The sequence below is a fragment of the Urocampus carinirostris genome, chromosome 12 (assembly GCF_059441175.1).
Source record: "Urocampus carinirostris isolate Australia breed hairy pipefish chromosome 12, RoL_Ucar_1.0, whole genome shotgun sequence".
NCBI classification, from domain to species: domain Eukaryota; kingdom Metazoa; phylum Chordata; class Actinopteri; order Syngnathiformes; family Syngnathidae; genus Urocampus; species Urocampus carinirostris.
Genome location: NC_142360.1, coordinates 18,481,213 through 18,507,099, shown reverse-complemented (window position 1 = coordinate 18,507,099; position 25,887 = coordinate 18,481,213). Strand labels below are relative to the sequence as shown.

Genomic DNA, 25,887 nt, shown 5'->3' with positions numbered 1-25,887 from the left:
TTGCATTAAAAACCGTATCGTACGTTATCGAGAAAACATGTTACTCTCAACACTTTGGAAAACAACTCTGATGTTCCTGACAGGCAGACTAGTAATTGTTCACAATATTTTTGCCTGAGAAAATACCTTGTATTCTTGTAATTTTTACCTCTATTATGTAACAAAATGTTTTAATGATGACATAGATCTAAAGTTTATTTGGTTTTACCTTTTGGTCCGATTAGGTATGCCTTTTTTAACCTTTCCTGTCCGCCTACTTAGTCACGCAAATGGTGTATCCATATGCTTTTGCATGCCTCATTAATTCTGCTGTACAACAGGAGAATTTGATACACTCGCTCTGTTTGTATTGACTTGGATATTTATTGTGGTTGGAGTTGGACCGAACACGGTTCAGGAAGACAAAAAAAGAAGACATCACAGCTAAAACAAAGATAAAAACTTTGTAGTTTGTGATGATAGCACATGTGTGTTTTGTTTCCTGAGGTGCCTGCATCCAGGAGCATTGGATTAACGGTTGTTGAGGAGTTGCTTGGATGGTTTGGAGTAAAACAGACAAAAACAATTGTTCAAAGAACCACCAGAGACAAAAAAAGGGGACATCAAAGCTGAAATATTGCACAACACTAATTATTTCATGTAATACATCTTGTTCTGTTGAAGGGACTGCACCACCTATTTATAGTCAGCATTTAGAGGTAAATGTTTGCTTACAATAAACATTTGTTTTTTGTATTTTGTTGGAATCGATTAAATAAAAACGTACTCTTGTAAATATGCTATGATGGATAGTCCGTTAATTATGTTGTCAAATCTTAGTTTTGTTTGAAGTTGTGCTCAAGATACGTTTGTTAGCATTATCAGTGTGAAGAAACTACTAAATAATATCCATCCATCTATAAATAATCATTACAGTACTGTGTTTATTTGCAATTTTTTTCAAATGTATAATTCCTGCAGTCAAATATTGATTTTACTAATTTCACTATCAAAGACGTAGTGTCCTACCAATTTCAAGATGTTTTATTCTATTTTGATTCTGGAAATGAATGCTGCAGCGCAGGGTCTTGAGTTTTTCTCACTGGCATCTCACCAATGATTGACCCCAACAACTGTATTGTTTAAAACAGGGTTTGAAGTTGTGAAAAAAATTTGTTAAGCACGTTCCAAGCTAAATTTTGTTGGATTGTCAATCGGATAAGCAAGTATTAGGGATGTGGGAGAAAATGAGCATACCCTCTCAGAAAAGGCATCGCTCGAACAAAATCATACCATCATACCAGCTCAAACTTAGTCGTACTCTATCAAACTAAATTAACCAAATTAAAACATTTAACTTTCCATCAGTACTATCCTTAAATCTTTTTAGACACATTGTACACAGAGTAAAAAATTTGTTTCACAGTGTTGGATTATTATAGAATAGAATTGTCTTAATTGGCACTGATAACAACATCGTGACATTGTTTGCAACAAGATAAGACATGGCACTCGGGAATAAACCAGCTAAACATTTAATAAATCTTTAAAAAAGAAAAATGAGATAAAAGACAAAGTGGCCAAAATATTTACAAAATACTTGTTGGAAACTGGAATAAGTGCAATTTATTTTTGTAATAATGGTGCAATGAAAAATAGTGCATTGAAACAACAGTGCAATAAATAGTAATGCAATTACATACCCATATTTCACTACAATTGGCAAGTTATATATTTTTTACAGTCTTGCGCCCTTGTTAAGGGTGATGATGGCCTTGTGGAAAAACTGTCGCTGAGCCTGAATTGCTTTTTTTCAGACCTGTATTGCAACTTCAATGTGATTTTGCATTTTAAAAGAAAAGTGTGTTTCTGTACTGGTTTTGTTTTTGGGGAGAACTTAAACGTAGTGACATGCAAACTTACCTTGAGATGATGTTTTAAAAGACTGAGAGTACATGGCTGTAACAAAATAACAACTGTAGCTCTACAAATAAAAACAGAATTGCAGTCGAATAATTTAGTGACATGATACAAAAGTACAACAAGATTGGAGGGATACTCCTTTCGGGTGTGAGAAAGCGATTTAGAGAGCAGATGGCTAGCTACACTCTAGTGACGGGTAACCGCAACTTCTGCAAGATCTCTGTGATAGTTGAAATACGAGAGTCACGAACATAGCGGTTTTCTCCAAGTAGTAGATCCAAGTCGTGAGTTTCAATGGTAATGGACTTAAAATTGTTCACTAGCTATGTTCGGCAGTAGTTATTTAAGAGTCGTTAGCCTACCTGTTTGCATTGCCTTCCGACGCCGCTTCAGTCAATTCCGAGGTGTGATCACCCGCTGGTGATCAGCTTTCTCTCCTCAGAGTCCGTTTAAATTGATCAATTCATTTTCAATATAACGAGTTTCTAAAGTTATGAGCTGTCAAATTTGTTTTGGCTAGCAGTTGTTCACCCAGCTGCTTGACGGAGCACTTACACCAACCTATCAAATATACTTTGCCTCACCTTTATTGGCTGGTGCCATTAAGTCAAGTCATGTTTATTTGTATAGCCTTTAATCACAGAGTCTAAAAGGGCTGCACAGACCACAGATTATTGCAAACCACAGACTATTATGACACCATCCCCTGATCTAAAACCTACATGAGGGCAAATAATACACAGATATTGTCAACATAAAATATAGGTTAGTCATATGCTATAGAATAGAAGTGTGTTTTAAGCTTAGATTTAAACATTTCCACTGAGGTTGCAGATCAAATCTCAGGGGAAAGAGCATTCCACAGCACCGGGGCCAGAATAGACAACACTCTCGAACCTGCGGATCTCTTCTTGGCTCTTGGGAGTTAAAACCCACTTCTGATTGGCTGGCGCAGTTAAACCCTGAATTGTAAGAAGTCATGTTGGCCAAACATTCCAATCTCTCAAATAATAAACTGGAACTATGAATCCTGGTTTGCGGTTACAGTACCTCACTACTTTACATCTTGATAACGCTTACATTTCGGTTAATCGTGCAGTCCTACTCTTCATTGTGGCTTTGTAGAAAGGCACCAGCAGCTTCTGTTGCAGATGGTTCTTCCTGATGAATTCTTATGATGAGTAAGCTTTAATTAAGCGGCGCTCAAAGCCAATTGTTAAACAAATCTAAAAAAGACAGAAAACCCATCAAACTACTTCATTTTTGCAGAAAAGTTATTGAACGTCATAAATCCTCCTGTTTTTCACTCTTCGAGCAGGCAATTAATTGTAGTGTAAACGGATAGTTTTTACGTTGTCTTTTAATTTCTTTTAGATGGGAAATAAAGCCGTGTCTAGGAATGACTCCGTGAAGAAAGCACTGTCGCGTCTGGTCATTGAAGATGACCTCAGTGTCCTCCCGACCGCTTCAAAGCTTGAGAGGGCATCAAAGTATTTGGCCCTAAGTAGCCTCGTACTCTCATTCCTACGATTCTCTCCTCTTTCTTTTTTTGTCTTCCTTGTCCCAACTTTTGTTGTGCCGTCCCTCATGTGCAAGTGATTAAACAGCAGGCCTCATGGAAAACACACACTTTGTTTTCGAGCACAGATTCCTTCAGATGATCTTTCTAAACTCTGGTAGAGGCTCTTCTTCCCACTGCTAAATTTGTATTATTGGGGTTTCGGAAATGAGTTGTACTCTCTTTAAGAAGCAAATAAACTGCTTTTGTACTCTTCTCTCATTGTCGATACAAAGGACTATTCATATTCTCTATGAGTGCTCATTTTCTCCTCTGGCCAGCTGTCTTCCTTCACTATCACTCTGCTCCTAATGAAAGGTCAGAAATCTCAGATTGTACAGTCACTGCTATTGTGTCCTGGTGGGCAGCAGGTTTTTTGGCTTTCTGATCATTTGTCCTGACACAAAAACAGCTCACCCCGACTTTGAGGTTTTGCCCGTGCAAGGACCTTTACTCAAAAAAGAAAGAAAATATTCTAGTACCAGCCAAATGGCGGTTTCCCCTCGATCACAACAGCTGAATGAAAAAGAACTGAATGCTTTTAATAGATTGTCACCACACACAATATTCAAGGAGAAATAATGCATCAGATGTGCTGTTAAGACGGTAAAAAAATAGATACATTTATCTAGAGCAGACGTGGAGAGACGTATTGATTTGTGAGCCCTATAGGATTATAACATTTCAGGTCCTGGAATCTAGGGCTGCATGATTTGGGAGGAAAAAGTTAACCACGATTTTTTTAGACCAGTATCGTAATTTCGATGCCATTTTGGATTTTATAGGAAAAGCTCATTTTCTGTCCTAGGTTTTTACATTTTATTGTTTTTATTTTTGGGGAGGTCTTAATAATATTGAGATTCTTCAATCTTAAAATAACAGCGCCCTCTTCTGGGAAGCTTTGCTGTCTGCTCACATGTGGGTGTTAGCATAGCGTGCTGCTTGCAAAGTTGTGACAGTTCTGGTTGGCCAAACACTGTAACACTCACATATCTTCTATCCATTTTCTCCGCTATTTATCCTCAATAGGGTCGCTGGGGCGCTGGAGCCCATCCAAATTATCTTCGGGCAGTGGGCAGGGGACACCCTGAACTGGGTGCCAGCCAGTCAGAGGGCCCATAGAGACAGACAACTCATCGCCAATTAAACTGTTACTCAACCACCCCAGCTGGACTCGAACCCTGGACCTCTGCACTATGGGGCTGCGTGTTAACCAATCAGCTATAATTCAAAATTTTGGGGGGTAAAACGCAGTGACTTGGGATTACAAAATCGTGCTTCGTCACATTGCAATATTAATTAGATTTCGGTTAATCGTGCAGCACTACTGGCCAATTTTTCTCATTTATGAATGAATATACATGGAGACACCTACATGATATAATTATTTTTACATTGGTTTTCAAAGAAAGTAGTCTCTTTAAATTGGTATTGAAATGATCATAATTAAAACAAAATATTTTATTAGGTCCCTGTTCCAAATTTCAGTTTTTGTTTTTGAAGTATTTCCTCTTCACATAATTGAGTATTACAGTAGAGCAGATTTACTCTATTAGTATTTCTATGTATCTTGTTGTATTTCTGTATTAGTGTTTTTGCAGTATTTCTGTAGTAGTATTTTTGAACACTACTGGATATTTATTTTTTTAGTATTTCTGTCATTTTTGTGGTATTTCCGTAGTAGTTTTTGGTAGCATTTCTGAAGTAGTACCAATGTAGAATTTCTACACAATAATCTTTGTATATTTGTAGTATTTACGTAGTATTTCTGTAGTCATTTTTTCAGTATTTTTTGTAGTGTATTCTGTATTAAAGTATTAATGTAAGTAGTATTTTTAAAATATTTTTATATTGGTGTTTGTGTAGTATTTCTATTGTATTTTTGTAACATTTCTGTTGGATTTTGTAATATTACTTTAGATGTATATTTGTAGTATTTTTGTTGTCGTATTTTATTAGTAGTTATGCAGTAGTTTCTCTACTGTATTATTGTAGTGGTACTTTTGTCGTATTTGCATAACAGTACTTTTGTAGTGTTTTTGTGGAGTATTACGGTAGTATTTTTGTAGTATTTCTGTGTATGTGTATTATTTTTGTAGTATTTTCAAAGTTGTACTTTTTTAGTATTTTTGTGTATGACTAGTATTTTTTTGTATTTATGTGGTAGTATTTTTAGTGTTTCTGTAAAATTGTGTAGTATTGCTGTAGTTCTGTTTCTGTATTATAATATTACTGTCATACTATTTGTGGGGTATTTCTGCAGGTATTTTTGTAGAACACACACCTACACACACACACACACAAATCGGGATTTATATATAAATTTAGATTATAAACTGTACATATCGCCATATTTTTACCATTTTTGTTCCTTTGGCCGGATTAAAAAGCCCACCAGGCATCATGTGGCCCGTGGGCCATAATTTACCCTCCTCTGATCTAGGGAGTAAATCTGTGGAATGTGTAGCCTTGGAGGAAAAAGTAAGAAATATATTCTTCCTCGTAAGAGGCGCAGAGTTCTCATCTAGATAGTTATTGTTCTTGGGCGCAACACTGTCCTTGTGCTGGCTGCAATGAAGAATTTCATTTGCGTTACCAAGCAACCAAAGCAAAATAATTCCCATAACGGAAAAGAAGAGGCAATATGAGTCACTGAGGTTTGTTAATGTCGTTGTCGGGTTTGGTGGTGATCGAGTAAATAACTATTATGTGGGGTAAATCCCATGAAAACAACTTCAAAAGTCAGATTTAAAATCCCACCGCTGCAAATCAAACGTTTGCTTTAGATAGATAGATAGATTGATACTTTATTCATCCCCGTTGGGAAATTCACACTTCCAGCAGTATCCTGTCGTTGTTTATTAACAGATTAACAGGATTGCCTCGGGGTGCTGTGTTGTAGTTTAACAACAGCGGCGTGGATGACGTCGCACTCTAGTTCAAAAGTTCGACGTCTCTGCAGCAGATGGAAATCTTTGTGCCCAGGGATACACCTCCTCTTGTTCGTGGAGATAGCGAGTCCACCTCCTCTCAGCTTCCCGCAGGCTTTTGTGTCTCTGTCCCTAACAGTGCTGAAGCCGGGTAGCTCCAGATAGCTCCAGATAGCTCCGGGTAGCTCCACGTTAGCGTCCGGGATTCTAGACGTGAGCCACGTTTCCGTAAAACACAGCAAACTGCACTCCCTGTACGCTTTGATGTTTTTCACCAGCACAGCCAGTTTGACGGTTTTATTTGGTAGAGTTCACATTTACAATGATTATGGACGGTACCGAAGACTTATAACGCCGCTAGCCGCTTAGCCTTAGTTCCGGCTCTGCATCCACGATAGGGCCCCCTCATCACGCTGGCACAAGAATTCTTCTGGGCAAGGAGTTGATTCCTCGAATAAACTCATTTTTGTGTGTTGAAACCCATAAAGATAGGATAGAAAGTAATCCAAAGTGTAGTTGTCGAGCGGGACGAGAAACACCGAAGATAGAAGCAGACACTTAAAACAATAAATCACAAAAAGAGCGAAATAACTGCTGGAAAGGCTGCCGCTCGCGGTGGCGCCTGTAATGTCAACTATTTATATTCCGATTTCGAAATCTTCGTTCGGTTTGGAAATTTCAGAATTTTGGTTCATTTGGCAATTTGCATACTCGAATAACTTCGTGCTTCCGGACTCTCCCGAGCGTTATTAGGTCGTGCATTTCCCTATCATTTTCCTAAGTAGACGCACAGAGAACACAAGAAAAATGGATAAGTGGTTAGGGATAAGGCCAAAACCTCAGCCCCAGAAGAAATATTCAAAAGAAGCTAACAAAATTTATGACGCTACAAAACATAAACGTACATTAAAAGCATCGTGGAAGAGGAGTTCACGCTGCTGGTAGCAGACGACGAAATGCAAACATTGCATGAATGAAGATGAGTAAATACAGGTAATACCGATGGCAGATGGAAAACAGTGATGTCATATACATGCAATGAATGATATAAGTACATTTATAATAAACTTAATTTTAAAGGGTTATGTTATATATTCTGATTATCAATCCTTAATACTTTGCAACAATGGTTTTTTTTTTGTGATTAGTCTTATTGGGTTTTAAGTTGTGAAAAGTGGGGCAGGCAACTTTTCAGAGTTGTCTTCCCTGGTGTCCGGTAACTTTTTGTCATGAGTTTCAGACATGGGAATCGCATGTTGTTCTAGAGCCAAAGATTGCAAACCTACGGTCTAGTGGATCGCTTGCTGTTTGGAGCAAATGTGTGGACCAAATCTGAATCCTTGGTCTCACTATTGCTGACGTTTCTGTGCCCTGCTAGAAGGCCCCGTCTTGCCAAATAAGGAATCAGATTGGGTAAAGTAACAGCTTTAATGACACTTACTTTATGTTATAAGGCCTGTATAACTGGTTGTGAAAGTCTCCAGGTCGATTTCTGAACATGGCAACAAGTAATGCCTGAAATGTTATTGGTAAAAGGCTTATGAACACACACATCTAAAAGCAGCACAGTCATGGGAAAAGCAATGAAAGAAAGCTGTTCATTTGGAATTATTTAATAAGTATTCACGGACAAAATACAATTAACATCACATGAATCCGATCATTTTCAGGCCAGCAGAGAAGGCCTTGCAGGCCATGACAGCCCACCTCTGCTCTAACCCTACCCCCTACACTAGGAGTGTTTTGGGTTTGGATCACTGTTTATGTCATCTATCACAAAATCAAAGAGTTTTGGTTTGTTTTTTAACATATTGGTCATACAGACTTCGGTTTCTAGATCCCCTTTGCGATGCTTCTGGGTTGCTTCAATTTTGTGTAATCTTTATCAAATGATCCTGTACATTGAGTAGTTTTGTCCGGGTATTCAAGAACATCTTCAAGCAATTGTGTAATAAGTGTGCCCGTCTGCAAATGAAGTACATGTAAGAAAATCGTTCTGCCGAGGTGTCATCACAACTAAATAAAATACAAGTAATTGCTTTAAATTACCATCACTTGCTAGACTTAAACAACCTAATGCTGGACAAGGTCGTATCTTTTTAAATTCTCGAAAAGGAAAATTGTGTCTGTTAGTATTATATCGCCTTAATTCCATCTTGGCTACAGTACTCTCTGCTAATGACTATAAAAGGGGGGCACAGTCTGCACAACTGGCTGGTATGATAGATGAGTGGAAAAAAAGCACAGGTTTTTATTCACAAAGGCAACCTAAAATGAAAAATGTCTGAAACTGATGAAAATTGCCCAAGTGACATAGGGAACTAGCTATCTGACTGTAAACATATTCCATATGTCCTTTCTGGCTTGATCGCTCAAACCTCTGATTTAGATTATGATTTTTTTTTTCTTCCGCTGCTTTTTAATGTTGATGAATGCTGCACTTGTGAGAGTATTTGGCTTTTCCGTGACTTGAAGATGAAAAGCATCATTTGAAGTAATGCACGTGAATGGCAGCTAGTGGAGAAGGGATAGAGGTTGTTGCCAAGATTTTGCATTCCGATGCCAAGCCTCTTACACTGAACATACATTCACAATTTGGCCTTACTGTAACCAAAAACATATTAGTGATACGTCGACATACGAGATTAATATATATATGATCATGCTCGTATCTAGAATTGCTCTTGTTTCGAACTATACATGATAACTGAACACCAAGGTCAGTATGTCGGCAAAACCTACGATGAAGCGTCTCTAGTGCAGTGGTTTTTAACTTTTTTCAAGCTAAGAGCTACTTTTTGTTACAAATTGGCGCAAAGGGAACCTAGTTTGGTACGCATTTCTAAGATAACTTATGTTATATACTATATTGTTACTGTGTTATTACAAGGTTCATTATCAGAAGTAGAGTTAAATAAATTCAGTCAACCACACCAACAAAAATAATTGTACTAGGAAATCATAATGACCCAGTACTGGTGAGCTATTTTCAGAACAGGTCCGCGTGCACCACGTTGGGGACCCCCTACTCTAGTGGTAGGATCTGGAAATTCTCGTAACTTGGATTTTCTCTCGTATGTCGGGCACTCCAGAATAAACACAATAAACACATAGTAAAGACTAACTGCACGATTACACGAAATCTGATCGATATTGCGATGTGATGTAGTGCAATTGTGTAATCGCAATAGACTGCGTTTTTTTAAGCATTTAGAGTTCCATGTTTGTGTTTTTTATTTGACTGATGGAGTGTTTTGGCCAACCAGAATTGTCACAGTTTGGGTTTTAAAATCGCCAGCCAATCAGAGGCAAGTATTACGTTTTAGTCAAAGTTTGCAAGCCACCTACCCATCCCAACCCTGACGAAGCTCCTCAGAAGGGGGCGCTGTTTTCCTTAGGTTAAAGCATGTCATTATGTTTATATACTCACAATAAAAACTAGCACTGAAAATGCACATTTCTTTTCAAATAAAAAATCGCATCTAAATTGCAATAACAGTTTGAAAAATCGTAATTTTTAAAGACTTAAAAAAGAAAAGTAAGATAAAACAATTTTAGAAAAATAAAAAATAGGCAATATTTACAAGGTTGTGCTTGGAGACTGGCCCAAGTTCTAAGTGAAATTTTATTTAGTAATAAAAGTGCCCAAAAAAAATGCATTTTTACAATTGTGCAACTAGTGCAATAACATTTAGCTGCAAAAAATTATCCATACGAAAAAAATACTCATTTTTCAAAGACACCTCGAAATATATCTATTTTTCACAGTCTTGTTTAAGGGGGTGATTGCCCTGGGAAAGAAAATGCCTTCAGGGACTTGTAGCGCCTACCAGAGGGTAACATGTCAAAGCGTTAGTGCCCGGGTTGAAAGGGTCTTTTATAATGTTGTTGGTTCTATGTATATGAAATTAAATGATGCTAGATAGTTTATATTTCCAAAGAAAGGTGTTTTATTACGGACGACTAAAAGTGTTAGGCCGTTGTGAACAATTAACAAAAAGACATTCCCCCTGCCTAATAGTAATCATTTGTCTGGTGGTCCATGAAACCTTTTCTCCCTCTCAGTTTTCTCTCATTTGTCCTTGTCTTGTCAATCGGAATCACGTCAAATGCTTTTCCTCTCTTTGATGCTCAGATTGAAGGTTTCTCTCTGTACTTGATCACTGTCCTCCTCCATACAGACTCCTAAACTATTATCTGGGAGTTTCCACCATGGTCCAGTCTAGCGTTGCTCTTTTTTTTTGATTTACCACTGATCTCAATGCAAACTACCTGCAAGTTTTTTTGTGTTTGATAGGAAACATGCAAACGCTACATTGGTTATGGGTTCTGGCTTTGGAGACTCGCAGCCCTTTTCCTCCAAACTGCTCCTCTTTTTCGTCAATTTCAATCTCACTATGAGCAGCCGCGTGGTCAGTCACCTCGGGAAGCGGAGGAATGCCGATGCTTATTTTCTTAACCTGGAATGAGAAGAGGTTTCCCATAGGGCATTGCTATGATTGACGGTAGTGCATGTTGGAGAGAGTTTGTTTCTAAGTGGCTGTTGGCAACCCAGACTTTCTAACAGAGATTACGGGAAGAAGAGAGATAAGAGTAGGAGGGGAAAATGAGATGTTTTATTGGAATGCATTGACTTTTTTTAATATACCAATCTGATCTGGACTAAATCACACATGTTTTGTTTTTTCTTTTTCTTTTTTTCACCGGAGTACCTTTGACCTCATGTCAGACTTTTTGTGGCTTCATCTGCACTTTTGACTCTGAACTGTCGAGGATTCCTGAATGAATTGTGAATGTGTGCAGTCGTTTCCCAGAAGCATCCCAACAAATCACAATAGATTATCTGTGGTAGTTTGAAGACAGCCATTCACTTCCTGGCTTCATCATTTCTGTTAAGCAAAATGTCGAAAATTATATGAGTCTAGCACATGGGTGGGCAAATTACGGTCTGCAGGCTACATATTGCCAATCATTGTTTTTTAATTTGGCCCGTCAAACTCTAATGATGAAATTAGAATGATGATGTATGGAAGAAAAAGGTAAATATGATAGAAATAATATATTGTTTTTGTACTAATCTAGTCTACAGTGTCCCTTTATGTCAATTATTTTATTCCTACTGGTATGGCCCCTCGCCCGTGGGCTACATGCTTTTTCATCTGGCCCGCAAAACAAATATGTTAATAACATGATATGTATAAAAAGGTAAAAAAATAATAGTACTACTAATGAAAATGTGCTGATTCGATGCCACTCTTGTCCTCAGTGAACCCAGCATTAAAACAGCGGCTATATTTTTCTTTACCTGCTATTTTCGTCATGTATGTATTTTATTTATTAATATATTTATCAAATGTAATGATAAACAAACTTCTGAGCCCTCTGAATGGTATTTTGAGTTTTTCCATGCATAAGGCTTTTAAAAAGGGATATAATGTATTACTTTGCTTTCCCAGCGTTTCAGATGAAATTGTTCATAGACAAAAAAAAAGAAAGATAACATTTACTTGTGAATATCTGCGTGTTGGTTTATCCATAAATGTTTATCAACACTGTTGTTCTGTAAATGATTATTTCCGTTATTTGTAATTTTGATATCATAAGTGGAATGTCTAAAAACGGGGGGAGTTGTATCTTTTTGAAATGGCAGCAAAGATATGAGATACGGATAGGCTTACATTATATTTTTCCCTCAATTATTGCACAGGTATCGGATTAGAGATTCTAGTGGTAGATTCAAATATAAAACCAATGGTTTCCTTTCCCGACCCTATCGCCAGTTTTTTTTTTTCACCCAATGTAGCCCACAACTCAAAAATCTTGCCCACCGCTGCTCTAGCCTAACCTAAAAGTCAAAAGACATGACATTCTTTATATCGATCAATCAATATTTTTCCCCCTAACCCCAACCCCTATGCCAAATTCCAAACCCAAAACGGCCAGCAACATTTGTGCCACCTCTGTTTCCTCAATCAAGCGTCCTTTGTTTACCATGCTCCATTTTGGATGTGTCACCTAATCCTGCATCTCCTGAAAAAAAGTGCTTCTCAATTATTTCCTGTCTGGTACATGAAACGTTAATACACCGTGTTCTCTATTTTATTTTAATTTTAAATTGCCTTTTAAGATGACATGTATGTTTTTGGTGTTGGATTTTATCTAATAAATTTCAACTTAACTTAACTTATATTCCGAGTGCGACTAATATGTGTTTTTTCCTTAATGATTATGCAATTTCTTGGCCTTAAGCTCTGGAGGGACTGATAGTCCAGAAAATACGGTAAATTACTTGTAGGATTGTTTTTAGTCAATTAGAACCTTGAATATTGACACTTATGGCTGATGAGACCAAAACTTACTGTCTCTCCAATTTCTCTCTATATCTCAAATAACTCACGGAGAATGTGACTTTAAAAATAACTTTACTCGTGAAAGAATCGGATCAGGGATCTCTCAACTCTTGAGGTTCGTCACCGCAACTACTGATGTTTCCAGTAAGTTTTCTTCTTCTTGCGCCGGTTACGGCAGATGACAGGTAAGCTGAGTTATATTAACACCACCTACTGAAAGTGAAATTGAATATAGGGGTTGGGGACCTTTTTGACACAAAGAGCCATAAAAGCAAACATTGTTTTTTTTTTTGTTTGTTTGTTTTTTTTGAGAGAGCCTCACCATGTTTTTTAAACAAAATTTGACAAAACCGCAAAACCCGCTCTCCAGAGTAAAGCTACTTCTTAGGCACATTTTATTTCTTATTATTATGTTGTGTTATTTGATGATTTAATTGGAACTCTTAAATAGGAGTAATGCCAGAGCCTGTGTCCCATATCAATATAAATGTGCCACATGGGATTTTTCCCTGTCCCTCAGTTGCTTGGAAGTGTTGAGACTCATTTTGGCTGTTGTTTTTGTCCTAAATGATGGTTTCGGAGCAGGGTGAAAGCAAAGATCTTCTGTAAAAATGTCACAAAATACTGCAAACGAAAAGGACATACATTCACAAACAGACCTTTGTTAAGACTGGCTAGATGGTCAAGCTTATATTATAAGATAAAGGCAGACTAACGAGAGGTTACATTCCCTGCTTCTCCGAGTTAAAAGTGGCCTTAGGCAAGACACTGAACCCCGAATGGCCCTAATAAGCAGGTAGGCGCCTTGCATGGATGCCCCCGCCATCGGTGTGTGTGCGTGTGTCACTGGTTAAGTGTGAAGAACATTGTAAAGCGCCATAATAGGTCTTTAATGACTTGAAAAGCGCTATACAAATGCAGATAATTTACCTCCAAATTGGTTATGTAATCGATCTCAAAGTGATATATAAAAAAATTAGAATGTACTCGTACATTTCTGCTTTGTAACTTGACCATATTGGTCTAAATATGCAGCGCATCAACAAACTTTCCTGTGATTCCAGAGAGGGCTTATCATGCACCACAGTAGCATTTTCCTCAGCTCTCAAGCCTTCTCCTCCTTTCTCCCGTTTCCTCTCTGTACACTCATAATGTTACACACCACAGAATAATGACCAGGCTATTTTTCTTTTGTCTGTGTTGCCCACCAGTGAACAGTCAGTCATTTTAAAAAGCAACATACTCTCATGCCTCAGTGCACCGTACATGAGCCTTGGGAAAAAAACAAGATTACGTTTTGGTCTGTTTTATTGCAGTTCGGGGGTGTCCTAACAGTGGCCAGTGGGGCAAAATGCAGGAGTGCTCTGACTCAATAAGATTTGACACTGTACAAAATGAAAGCTTTGTGAAAAAGAGAGTATAAAACATTCTGATAACAATCAGTTGACAAGACCAGAACGGAGACTGGACCCACTCGCGTAACGTTTCTCACAGTTTTATTGGGAAGAAGGGAAAGGAGTGCAAACCTGATCTGGAGATCGCTGGTTGCGGGGACTAGGTTGCTCAGACGCGGAAGTGGGACTTCCATGGCGAGCGATGGCAGTGTCGGGAATGGAAAAAAAGTCTAAAACCAGAAGAGGAGAATAGACGTGGTCGAGATCAAACAGATCGTAGTGGGAGAAAAACAAGAGCAAAAACACAAGACAGGCGAAAAAAACGGAGATTCGCAGACGGACCTACAAAAAGCGACTGACATGACAGAATTTAAATACTGACGGAACCAATCTGTCAACAAGCTGCACCTGGCGCCCACGGGCGGGGCCAATTGTGCACCATGGCAACTGTGACATCAGTTCAATAAAAAGACAATTACATTTAGGAAAGAAAACATTTAGTTTTAGCCCTTCGTGAAGGTCTGATTGCTGATCACTTACTGTAAATTCCAGACTACTGGCCACTACTTTTTTGCTACATTTTAAACACTGCGGCTCAAAATACGATGCGGCGTATCCTTTTTTTTTATCAGGGAGGCCCCAAGTAAAACGGCGAGCTGCTCATTTCAACAAGAATGTACCCTAAATAGAAAACAGTGCACGTTTATGCCAACATTATTCATATGATAAATAAATGAATAAAAACATGATGCATGACAGTTCTTTAGTCAAAATTTAGAACGTACTCGCGATATTACACCTTTTTCACACACAAAACAAGTCATCAATTTATACATTACAAATCAAACAGCAGCGAAAACTATTCATAAGAAATGCAAAAATTATGTTTCCACATCATCAGTGTCAATGTCAGCTCCCTGAAGTTTCCTTTAATGCTCAAAAAACGATAACAAGTGAATGCAATTTGGTCCGGTACTGCGGCAGCTGTTGATGAAAACACAAAAAGAAGACTAATCTCCACTGTATGGTGCTATCGTCTAGAAATATAGGCCTTACATTTACTCTAGACTGCTCTCATTTTTTGGGGCGCAGTAGTAAATATGTGCTCGTCTTTGGAATTGTCATCTTGAACAGTCACGATCTGAAAAAATGTGACATAAACAACTCAGAGCAGGACTGAAAACGATGCAGCTGAAGGATTGCGCCAGATGTGCGCCATCTTAGAATGTAAAATATGGGTCTAAATTAGTTCATTTTTTAAGGCTGTTTAAGCCTAGGGTTTTTAATCCGGCGCGGCTTGTACAAAGGAAAAATTTTGTTCTCAGATTTCAGCATGCAGTTTTTAATCCGGTGTGCTCTGTGGTCCAGTTCTATGGTACTCATTTCCTCAAAACTCAGTTGATATAAATCTAGAATGTGCATAGAACATCAATGTTAGTAATTGGGTTAAGAATAATCATCCAACCAAAATAATCAACTAGGTATTTGCCTTTTTGCTTTTTGTTTTGTTCCTTGTTTTTGCAATGATGTTTTGATTTTAAGATACATTTTTCTTTATTTGGTGTATTTAGAATCTCATTTACCCCTTGGGGTGCCCTCACATACCCCCATGTATGTGCACCCACATATGGGAAACACGGATCTAGCTCATCAAAATGTAATTAGTGATACTTGTTTTAATTTACTGTCCGGTGTGATTAATTAGTATTATTTGTAACCATGCAAAATGTTTGTCCTTTTCCCTCTCATTAGCCATCTGACTGCATTTATGGTACATTTCACATTCACTCCACCGATCGGACAAATTGTAATCCCGTCTACCCGACCGAATCATATTCCGGGTGCATGATTCAATTGACCATTGAGCCGATCGAAAGTGACACAGAACCACAAAGCCTTTCAAAGACTTCATTAAGGAATAGTCCAATCGTAATTGCTTCCCTTCAATTACTGCATAACATCAGAATACTAATCTTAAAATGACTCCAATTGATCCCAGATATTCTAAAAGAGAACTAACAGATGTGACCCAAATTGAAGGGAGATTAAGCTTTGAAAGGAAAAAGGAAAGCAGAAACATATTTTAGTGGAGTCTTTATGGAATAAATGTTATCATTGAGTAAGTTTTTTTGCAGACAATATTCATTTTAGGATAAGAATTTGGTTCTCTTGACGAGACATAATAAACCGTTGACATGGCTTTAAGAAACGAAGGAAAAACATTTTTCCCCCCTTGTGTTTGATTCGGTACTCTGAAGGAAATGTGGCTTTTTGCTCTGAGCGCCCTTCATCTACTTCCCTGTTGGTACAAATGCTGATGCTGGAGCAAAGTACTTCCGTTGAGGTATTTTGTTACAATAAAACAAAGTACAATAAAAAAAATACACAGAAGACAAAATATATTCTGGGCTTGTTTGCCAAAGAAACCTCAGAAACTCCCTGGCCGTTATTCTATAAGATGTGGGCATTGTTCGAAAGATCAGTCTCTGAGTGTAGTGGAAATTTTCCAAGTGACCTAACTTTTTGCCGTATACAGATTAGCTGACTCATTGGAATTTTTGAGGAATCCGGCATAACACAAATCGAATCACCAGAAAAGGGCCGTAAATGTACAATTACTGGGCGAGACAACAGTCAATCAGTAAAGGTTCGACTGATAAATGCTGATCACAAGCGACATCATTACGGAAATTGATGTTATTTCCGTGTTTTACCTTTCAGATTAAATAAAAGACAGATTTATTCACGACACCACAAATAATGAAGTGTCATAGTTTATTCCTCCTCACTCCAAAACTGCTTTGTTACTGCGTCTGAGATGTTTAGTTGTGCTTGTATGTTGCTCACCAGTATGGATTTAACTGATGTATGTATAGATACCAGTGGTGGCCTGTGAGAGCCTGCAAAGCTTTCTTTGCTGGCCTAAACAATGTCTTGTCATGGTTGCCCATTGCCCTTACATGGCCCCGCCCGATTGGCGCCAGCTTCGGCTCGTTGCCTGATTGGCTTCCCCTTCTATTTAAGCTCAGTGCTCTCACTCACCCCTTGTCAGTTCGTCAACGAACCTCTGCACCCGCGAAACGTGCGTTTTTACTGTGTCCGGTATCTTGCTTGTGTGTCCTGTCCGGCATCGATCCCGTCCATCTCATTCTGTTTGATATCTGACTCCAGTCCCCAGTGTCTGGTATTGTTCCCGTCTGTCTTGCCCTGTTTGATATCTGATATCTGACTCCAGTATCTGGTATTGATCCTGTCTGTCCGGTCCTGTCCGGTGTCGATCCTGTCAGTCTGGTATCTGCTCGTGTATCTGGTATCGATCTCGTCGGCCTCTGGCCTCCTGTTTTTCCACACCGGACTTCTGTCTGTCTTCTTCCGCCCAGCGATCGCCGAATCACTAGCGTGTGTGTTCACACGCATGGCTGCCCCATTCCCGTAAAATAAAGCTTGTGTGAAAAAGTTAACTTTATTTGCAATGGATAACATCTTCCGCTGCCTTTTTGGGCCATGCCGCACGTGCTTTTGACATTTCAGGGTGTTTGTCAACATTATGGTTTATAGAGAAGCTTCTTTACACACATTTATATATTCACATGTAAATTAGAATACACTATGCAAACCTGTGGAGTATTGCAACCATTAAAAGAAAATTGTGTTATAGTAAAGGACCCTGTATTAGAAACCCACAAAGTGGCCATGAACATGGTTTTACAAAAGTTTTGGCGTATATTTTCATCTTGTACGGATTATTTCCTGCGTGTAAACAAATTGCCCCAAGTTGTATTGGACAGGAAATTGGATGTCTTGATAACTGTTTTAGGATCAATTTACCCTTACTCTTTTACCTCCAGTGATCCTTCCATTGACCTTTATTTGGGCTCTGCTCATTGAGTGACTGAAGGTAGTCAACTGTAGCGTCCCTCTACTCTGTCCTTTGTGCACCACTCTAGCCTCAGGCTCCTTAATCCTATCAAAGCTAAATACAAAAGGAAAGTTAGACCCACCTTAGGGCATCAGAGTCACAATAATACACTGTTCTCTACATGGCATCCAGCAGTAAGCTTGAATTAACACTGAAATAAAGAAAACATTTACAATGATGATCTCTATTTCTGACTTAAGAGAGAAATAAGAGGCCTTCTGTGAAAATCCTAAATTTCCATGTAAAATGTTATATCCAAACTAGAGGTTGACCGATTATCGGGTAGGCCGGTTATAGGAACCGATATTCGGGAATTTGACGGATATCGGTATCGACAGTCGACGGGTCAATTGTTTAGGCTCAGATGCAGCTGAGCCTCCCTGTCTTCTCCTCCTCTGTCCTGGATGCTACCCACCCCAGGCCTTTTGATTGGATAACAACCAGGGGCAGAGCCACTGAAGCAGAAGGAAAAGCGTTAGATGGAAGTAAACAGCGGCAGCTCTTCTAACTCCTGAGTCCAAACATGCCTGTGAATCGCTTGATAAAGTTGAGATTTTAAAAAGTATGCGGTAGAAAAGTGTGCGTGTGATTAACTTTAGTTAACATGTTTTAGGGAAGCACGTTCAAGTGGAGACAGATATTTAGGCTCTTATCATAACATTAGTTCAACAATCAAGCGTGTGTGTGTTATTGAGAGAGAGCGCATAAAAATCATGCTAAAGTGAAAGGCTGAGGGATTAGCTGTTACCATAACATCAGTTTGTCGATCGGGCTTTATAACAGGAGTGTCCACACTTTTCAATTTGGGAGCGCCGTTGAAATTTCGATGCACTTTTTTGTTTTAAGGTCATCTAAGTCATGTTGGTCATATTGATGTTTTTATTTATCGATTGTAAAAATAAAAATGAAATAAAAAAATAAACTGGGCGCTATTTAAGTTTTAGTGTACCTTTTATACTGGTTGATGCTAAGCTTAATTTTATTTCACTGCACTGTTAGTTTTTTGTTTAACTGTTAAGTCATTGTGTTGAAATTCAAATGTATTTACTGTAAAAGGTTTCAGAGCGCTATTAAAGTTTTATTTGAATTTATAACAAATGTTCTTTTTTTTTTCATTGTTAAAATCTTAAGGCTTTCACAGCAAATAAATATTGGCTCCAAATATACAGGTCATTGGCTTCCTCTTACTTCTAAGAGTTTGTATCGTATTGGTCCTGAAAAACCCATATGGGTCGATCCTTAATCCAAATGAATTTGATTGATCGTTGAAGCTGTGAGCCTGCTTTTAAGACTTTTCGTTAGCGCAGCTCATTTCACAAGCATTCCCCTCGGTCATTTGCATCCTAGCTTATGTGAAAGGACACATTGTTACTCCATTATCATGTCTGATCTGCTCTGCTCCTGTTTGACTCTAATGGTCTCTTTAGAGGTGGGCAATCTTCATCGGTTTAGAGAAGTACGGCTGAAAATCGTGATTTATCTACCAAAACAGTTAGCAAGTTTCTGATATCCTTGGCCTTACATGTAGGCGTACTTGTTTTTTTAAAATATATTTTATGTATTTTTTAAATAAATATCCCTTTTTCGCCCTTTTTACAAATATTCCATTCTTGCAAAAAATAATAAGTGACACAATTTGTCTTCTTAGAACGGCAGCGATAAATAAACACGCCGACTTTTACATGTTTTATATTTCATGTTTTACATTTCAATTTTTTTCAATCTATAAATAGCCCACTTAATCAAATTGGTTTTGAAACGCCATGAAAGCAATTTTTTCGGCGACGTGATCACACGTTCTCAGTCACCATGGCAATCACGTTCCCGTTGAAGTGCCTAAAATGTTATCCCTCTCTGCCTCAACGATGACTATAGAAAGAAAAAAGCTCTCTCTGTACTTATCCATATATTCCCTCCTCTCGCACATTGTTTCACTATTTACTTGCCATGTTGGACCGCCAAACACTTCAATCGCTGGGTACAGGAAGCAAAACAAGGAAGTAGGGTCCCCCTCGATGTGTGGACAGAGATCTGAACAAAGCCACTCTTGCCATCTAACGGTGATTTTTTCATCATGAAACTGAATGAGTTAAGTACTAAATTTGCTAAAACTCAAAGTGCAGTAAGGGTAACTCAGAATTATTTTTTGGGGAGTGTAAAACACAGTGATACTTCTACATACAATATTAATTTGTTCCAGGATCGTGCTTGTACCTAGAATTGCTCGTATTTTGAGTACATTTTCTCAATACTAAACACCTGAAAAGCAATTATTCTGTTCCAGGCCTAGCAAAGGCATCCAACTTAAACCTGTAAAATCATCCTATTTGTTGGAAACTCATTTAATTAGTGATTGAACATAAAAATGCAGATAAATAAGATGATAATTAAATGACATACCTGTTGCTAATTTGGACAAGCTGATGCTCGTGGTGAGCTGCCTCTTGTGGTAGCGTCTGGAAATTCTCGTCACTTGGCTTTTCGCCCGACTGTCGGGGTAATTTTTGTTTGTTTGTCAGGTCATATGTAGAGGTATCACTTTATCTTGATAAATAAAATGAATATTTAATACAAGAAAAATGACAGTCAAAAAATATGTAGCCAGCTATATGAATGTGTTGAGGGACACCGCAAACTCATTTTGAATAGTAGTACTTTTTTGAACCATTATATACATTTGTAATAGCCATATTTAAAAGCCCAATGACTGTATGTGGCCCTTGGACAGTAGTTTGCCCTCCCCTACTCTAGATTCTTCTTAAAAAGAGCAATGAAAATCATTGTATTTGAAATTTGGTCTTTATCTAATCTAAATTCATTTATAAATCTCGAATTGCGTGCATAGTTGTGCATTAGTGGTTTATAGGCTATGGGTGAACCGATTTTCTTAAAAATTGACACAGTTGTACTTAAGGCTTTTGGGGGTGTTTTAGCTAAGTTTGGTATCAAGGCACCCCCAATAAATACCAACAAAATCAGTAAACGCTGCTTTCGTATACAAGAGGCTCTGGAGCTTCATGTGGCCATGCTGCTCTTTGGCACTCCCCAGTGGCTCCCCGGGCCATTATGCTTGTAAATATAATTTAATTTTAAGGTCGAGTTGGTATTTGTGGATCAAACAGACTTTACAACTCACAACTGATGATTCTGCTAAACCTTTGGCTGCTTTTATCATTATTCTTCACGTGCCCACCTTTAACATCATTTTTCTCCCTTTTACAATTGTCAGAAATTCCCTTATAAGGCTCCTTTTCTGTGGCTCTGTAATGGAAAGCAAAGGGCTTTTCCATCATCGGATGCTAATAATGCAGCATTATGGTCGCATAGCTCACTAAAGGCATCTCTCTTGTGTGACGAAACTTTCACCCCGTGTTCAAATTCATCAGTGAGCAGACGCAAAGTTGAATTTGAAAAACTTTGTTTGATCCTTTCAAGGCTTTTCAATCTTTTTAGTTCAGTGCTTCTAAGGAGTTGCTTGTCGTTATGCAGTAAATCAACCTAATGCAATCCTACACAATGAATATAATTTATCACTGTCAATATCAAATTTCTATAAAGCATTTCATCATAAAGGGACACAGTTTAACATTTTACCTCTATATGTTGCCTTATTAGGTAAGGTAACCAAACACAGGTACTACAAAGCACATGGAAGAATACAAACTACGGAGACTCAAAGTGTGAACCATTTTTCTTATAATTTAGCCTTTCACAAGATTTTTGGGTTTTTGGGGTACCCGTAGCAGCAAGTTGGCGGACAAATCACCTCAGCCTAGGTGAGCCTCCTGTTATGTAAAAAAATCAAACAAATTATAGTATTTTAAAAAATACACGTTTATCTAATAAGTAATGTATTTTGCTTATTATTTAAACCAGTGTTTTGTTTAAATGAAGGGTTTTTTTACCACTAGGAAGCAATTAATTATGCACCCTGTCACCTTTAATTTCAGAATACGATACTGCATTTTAATAAACACATAAATCCAAAATGGGGTTGAAAATGGACTGATTCACTACCTGAAAAAAATTTAACCCTTGTGGACGAAATCGCATCCGAACAAAACAACCCACCTTTTGGGGCTATTTGTTCACAACACGACCCATTTCTTGTGTACCCTCAATTTTTGCTCAGTTTTGTAAAAGTCCTCACGTTATGTAATATAAATAAAATTTAAATCTTTCCAAACGATTAAATTTAGTTAGATTTTCAGATGACACTAACATTTACTATTCCAATGATAATAATATTAATCGAGTAACAAATATTAATAGTGAATTACATGGTTAAAAACATGGTATATATAAATAAATTAGCTTTAAATTTAAATAAAAATCAAAATAAAATTATATTATTCGGTAATCATTAGGCAAATCTAGACCTGGCAGTGAAAATGGATGGTGTTGCCATTGACATTTTATCAGAAATTAGATTTTTAGGAATCACAATAGACGGTAAATTAAAATAGAAAACACACATCAGACACATACAAACTAAGGTATCTAAATGTATTTCAATTATTAATCAAGCCAAATTGTTTTTGAACTATAATGCACTGTATTTGTTATATTGTTCTTTAGTCTTGCCATACTTAGTGTACTGTGCAGAGGTTTAGGGCAATAATTACAAAAGTTCACTCCATCCCCTTTCTGTATTCCAAAACAAGCAAAAGGAATTATACATAAGGAAGGATACTGTGATCATACCAACATTCTATTTCTGCAGTCCAAATTATTAAACTGTTTGATCTAGTGGAGTTTTCCACTTCCCAACTACTATTCAAAGTGAACAAAGATATACTGCCAGAGAACATACAAAAATTATTTACCTGAAAACAGGGAAGCTACAACTTGAGGGGATGTAGTATCATAAAGATCCACCTGGTGAGAACCACCAGGAAAAGTATATGTGTGTCTGTATGTGGATTAAAACCAATTACAGGATGAGCTCAAACAATGTCCAAATATTTACCTGTTGAAATCCTGATACAAAAAAACAATTTCGGCAAAGTACAGAGAGGAAGAAAATAGAGTCTGAATGATATAGAAAATGGTAGATGTAAACAGCTCAACATTGGTATAATAATAATAATAATTATTATTATTATTATTTTATTAATAAAATAATGAATATAATAATTATTTTAACTGTCATTAATTGTTATTATTGTCATTATTGGTGTCTGAATGATATTTATTGATTACTAGCATCATAGAGTTAATAGATGAGTAAAACTAAATTAATCTGGTATTGTAAAAAAGTGATGAAAGTAGTGATGGTGATGATATGATGATGATGATGATGTAGAGACTATAAATGTATATTCAAGAGGTGTTTGTTGTATCTAAATACACAGAAGAGCTAACTGGGACACAATTATTAATGAAGTCAAATGGGTAGGATTTAATAAGCTTATGCTTCTTTCCTACTTCCTTTCGAACATGTACATTAACATTGTTTGTGGGGTTTTTTTGGTTTGTTTTTTTTCAATTTGTTGTGTTTGTTTTTGCTTTTTTCATGTTTGAAATACGTTTCATTCATTCATTCAAATACGGAATTATTGTCCTTTTTTAAAAGTGTGTTTATAGGGATGGTTTATGTAGTTGTGCTTATTATTCAAATCAATATTGTTTTTCTTTTAATGTGTTTTTTTAGGCGCTAAATAATACACAATGTCCCTTTTAAAGGTATCATCGCTTTCTTGATAAACTTGCAAAAACTCATTCATTTTTGAAAGGGAATAATGGTGTTTTGTCAACCTATTGAAAAGAAAAAAACACATGGATGAATGGATCGATCTAAAATGCTAATGGAAGACTCCTATTGTGCTTACAGGGTCTGACTTCGCCCAAGATCCCAGTGTGGTCGCAGCCCCGACATGGAACACTTCAAATGATGGTAAATAAACTCACACACAAAATTACACACAGGGTTCACAAGTCATGGAAAATAATTGGACAATTTAGCAGGCAATGAAATGACAATGGTAAATAATAACAATAAGATAAAAAGTTATGAGGCGCTGCCGAGAGGCTCCCTGGGACTTTTCCAAAAATGTTTACCAATTGAAAAAGATTGGGGAGGAAAATATATTTCTATTTTACTATCGTTTCTGTAGGAGGATGAACATTACACAGACCGTTTTTCCAGTGCTGTAAAAATGTGTGGAACAGATATTTCATTATAGCCAGAGGTTGGTACGAGTTCATAAACTACAAGCTGAACTCCGGTGTATTGCTCCTCAGCTTTACCTTCTCGCTCTCCACTGTCCCGAGCTGTGAAGCCCAAGCTCTGCCCTTTTAAAAGGGAAAGCATCACCAGGCAAGACAGGTGGTTGTTTTTTAACATATCAGCCATGGACCCCAATGGTAAAAAGGGAGACATAACTGAAAAGAACAGAGGATTTAATGTTTCTTGGACCAAATTATTTGCATTCATTGCAAATGCGGGTGGATTGCCTGATTGTTTGCTCTGTAGAGAGAAGTAATCAATTAACAAAAAAAAAATATGGTAAGAACTTTCTAGGAAAGGATTACCCAGTTGAAAGAAAAGGTGTGATTGCATCACTTCTGGTGAAAATTAGATGAGTTTTAAATAGATTTAAGAAGTTGAAAGCATTTCCAAACTACACTACTTCCGCAAGTTGGGTTGCAACCCAGGAGATAATAAAGCGTGGAAAACCGTTCACAGATGGTGACTACACGAAGAAGTCATTCATCAAGATATCAGAACACCTATTTGCAGACTTCGAGAACAAAAGTGAAAAAAAGCAGAATATTACATACATGCCTCTCTCCACTAAGACTGTGAAGAAAAGGGTCGTTAAAATGGCAAACAACGTCACCGAGCATCAAATCAAGGACTTTCAGTGTGAGTCATGCGATGTGAAAGATTTTTCAATTGAAAAGCAATGAAACGTACTGTAATTTATTAATATTGTAATGAAGTTAAAATTGAGGCGCTCTCCTAGAACAGAGCACGTCATGTGGCGCATCATTATTCAAGGATGCGCTGCATCCAACTTAGTCATTTTGATATTAGGCTAACATAGCTAATATAGGTACATACAGCATGAATTGCATTCATTATAAGGCTTATAAAAAGCTTTTAATTTTCTTTTGCGGTTCCGGACAAATTAGTATTTCTTTTGTTTTTTTTGGTCCAACATGGCTCTTTCAACATTTTGAGTTGCCTACCACAGTCTTAGACAATTATAAGTTTACTCAGTACTCATATTTGCCCCAGAACACAATGCAAGAACATACATTGGTTCAACACCTAACACATTATTCATATACAAATAACAACAGTAGATGTCTTTTCCATCAAGAAGTACTAAAATCCATTGGCTGTTGCAGACATCAGATGCATTTTACATACATTGTATGTGCTTTCTGGAACTGCATTCAATGAGCTGTTGAAAAATAAATGGCAACCTTGCAGCAATTGAGACAACATGTGCTGTCCCGTTCCAGCTTTCTTCGAGGATAACTGATGGAACAAGTTACATTTTAAACTAGACAACATGTGGCCATAACCACAGGTGCTTTCTTAATTTTTGATGACCAACTTTGATTTTTGTGTCGCACTGAAGTTTCCAGGCAGGCATTAATTACATACATATATATTCGAGTATACTGGATCTGGTGTTTGATGTGGCGAATTGAACCGCAAACTTAAACGGGCATTTCCGTCCTGCATAAAGTAAAATAAAGGATGCACGAGGTCAAGCTTTTGGCAAGAAAATTATTACCCAGTATGCAATTTATTTAGATTCAATTTATAAACATTTTTTACAGACTTGACTGAGATAGTGAGAAGTTTCAAGTTTGGTAG

The 25,887-nt window shown here is 37.4% G+C and overlaps 2 protein-coding genes across 2 annotated transcripts in view; one reads left to right on the top strand and one right to left on the bottom strand.

Moving 5' to 3' along the window:
- The window catches only part of ror1 (receptor tyrosine kinase-like orphan receptor 1), a 181,304-nt gene that overhangs the window by 81,049 nt on the left and 74,368 nt on the right, over positions 1-25,887 (top strand). The window contains exon 2 of the mRNA XM_088349949.1: positions 23,887-23,949. Within this exon, the coding sequence (XP_088206075.1) occupies positions 23,887-23,949 (63 nt within the window). The remainder of the gene's footprint in view (positions 1-23,886; positions 23,950-25,887) is intronic.
- Positions 10,659-21,228, bottom strand: LOC148355175 (uncharacterized). Its single transcript, XM_088350151.1, has 5 exons — positions 21,190-21,228; positions 20,454-20,542; positions 17,977-18,107; positions 14,267-14,364; positions 10,659-10,850 (listed from the first exon to the last, which is right to left on the bottom strand). The coding sequence occupies exons 1-5, from the start codon at positions 21,226-21,228 to the stop codon at positions 10,659-10,661; spliced, it is 549 nt and encodes a 182-aa protein (XP_088206277.1).

Coding starts and splice junctions, on each gene's coding strand:
- LOC148355175 (XM_088350151.1), bottom strand. CDS start 21,228: ATGATAAAAGCAGCCAAAGGTTTAGCAGAATCATCAGTT. Junction 20,543..21,189: donor GTTTAGCAGAATCATCAGTT/GTGAGTTGTAAA, acceptor TTACCCCGACAG/TCGGGCGAAAAGCCAAGTGA. Junction 14,365..17,976: donor CAATGGAAGGATCACTGGAG/GTAAAAGAGTAA, acceptor TTCTGGTTTTAG/ACTTTTTTTCCATTCCCGAC.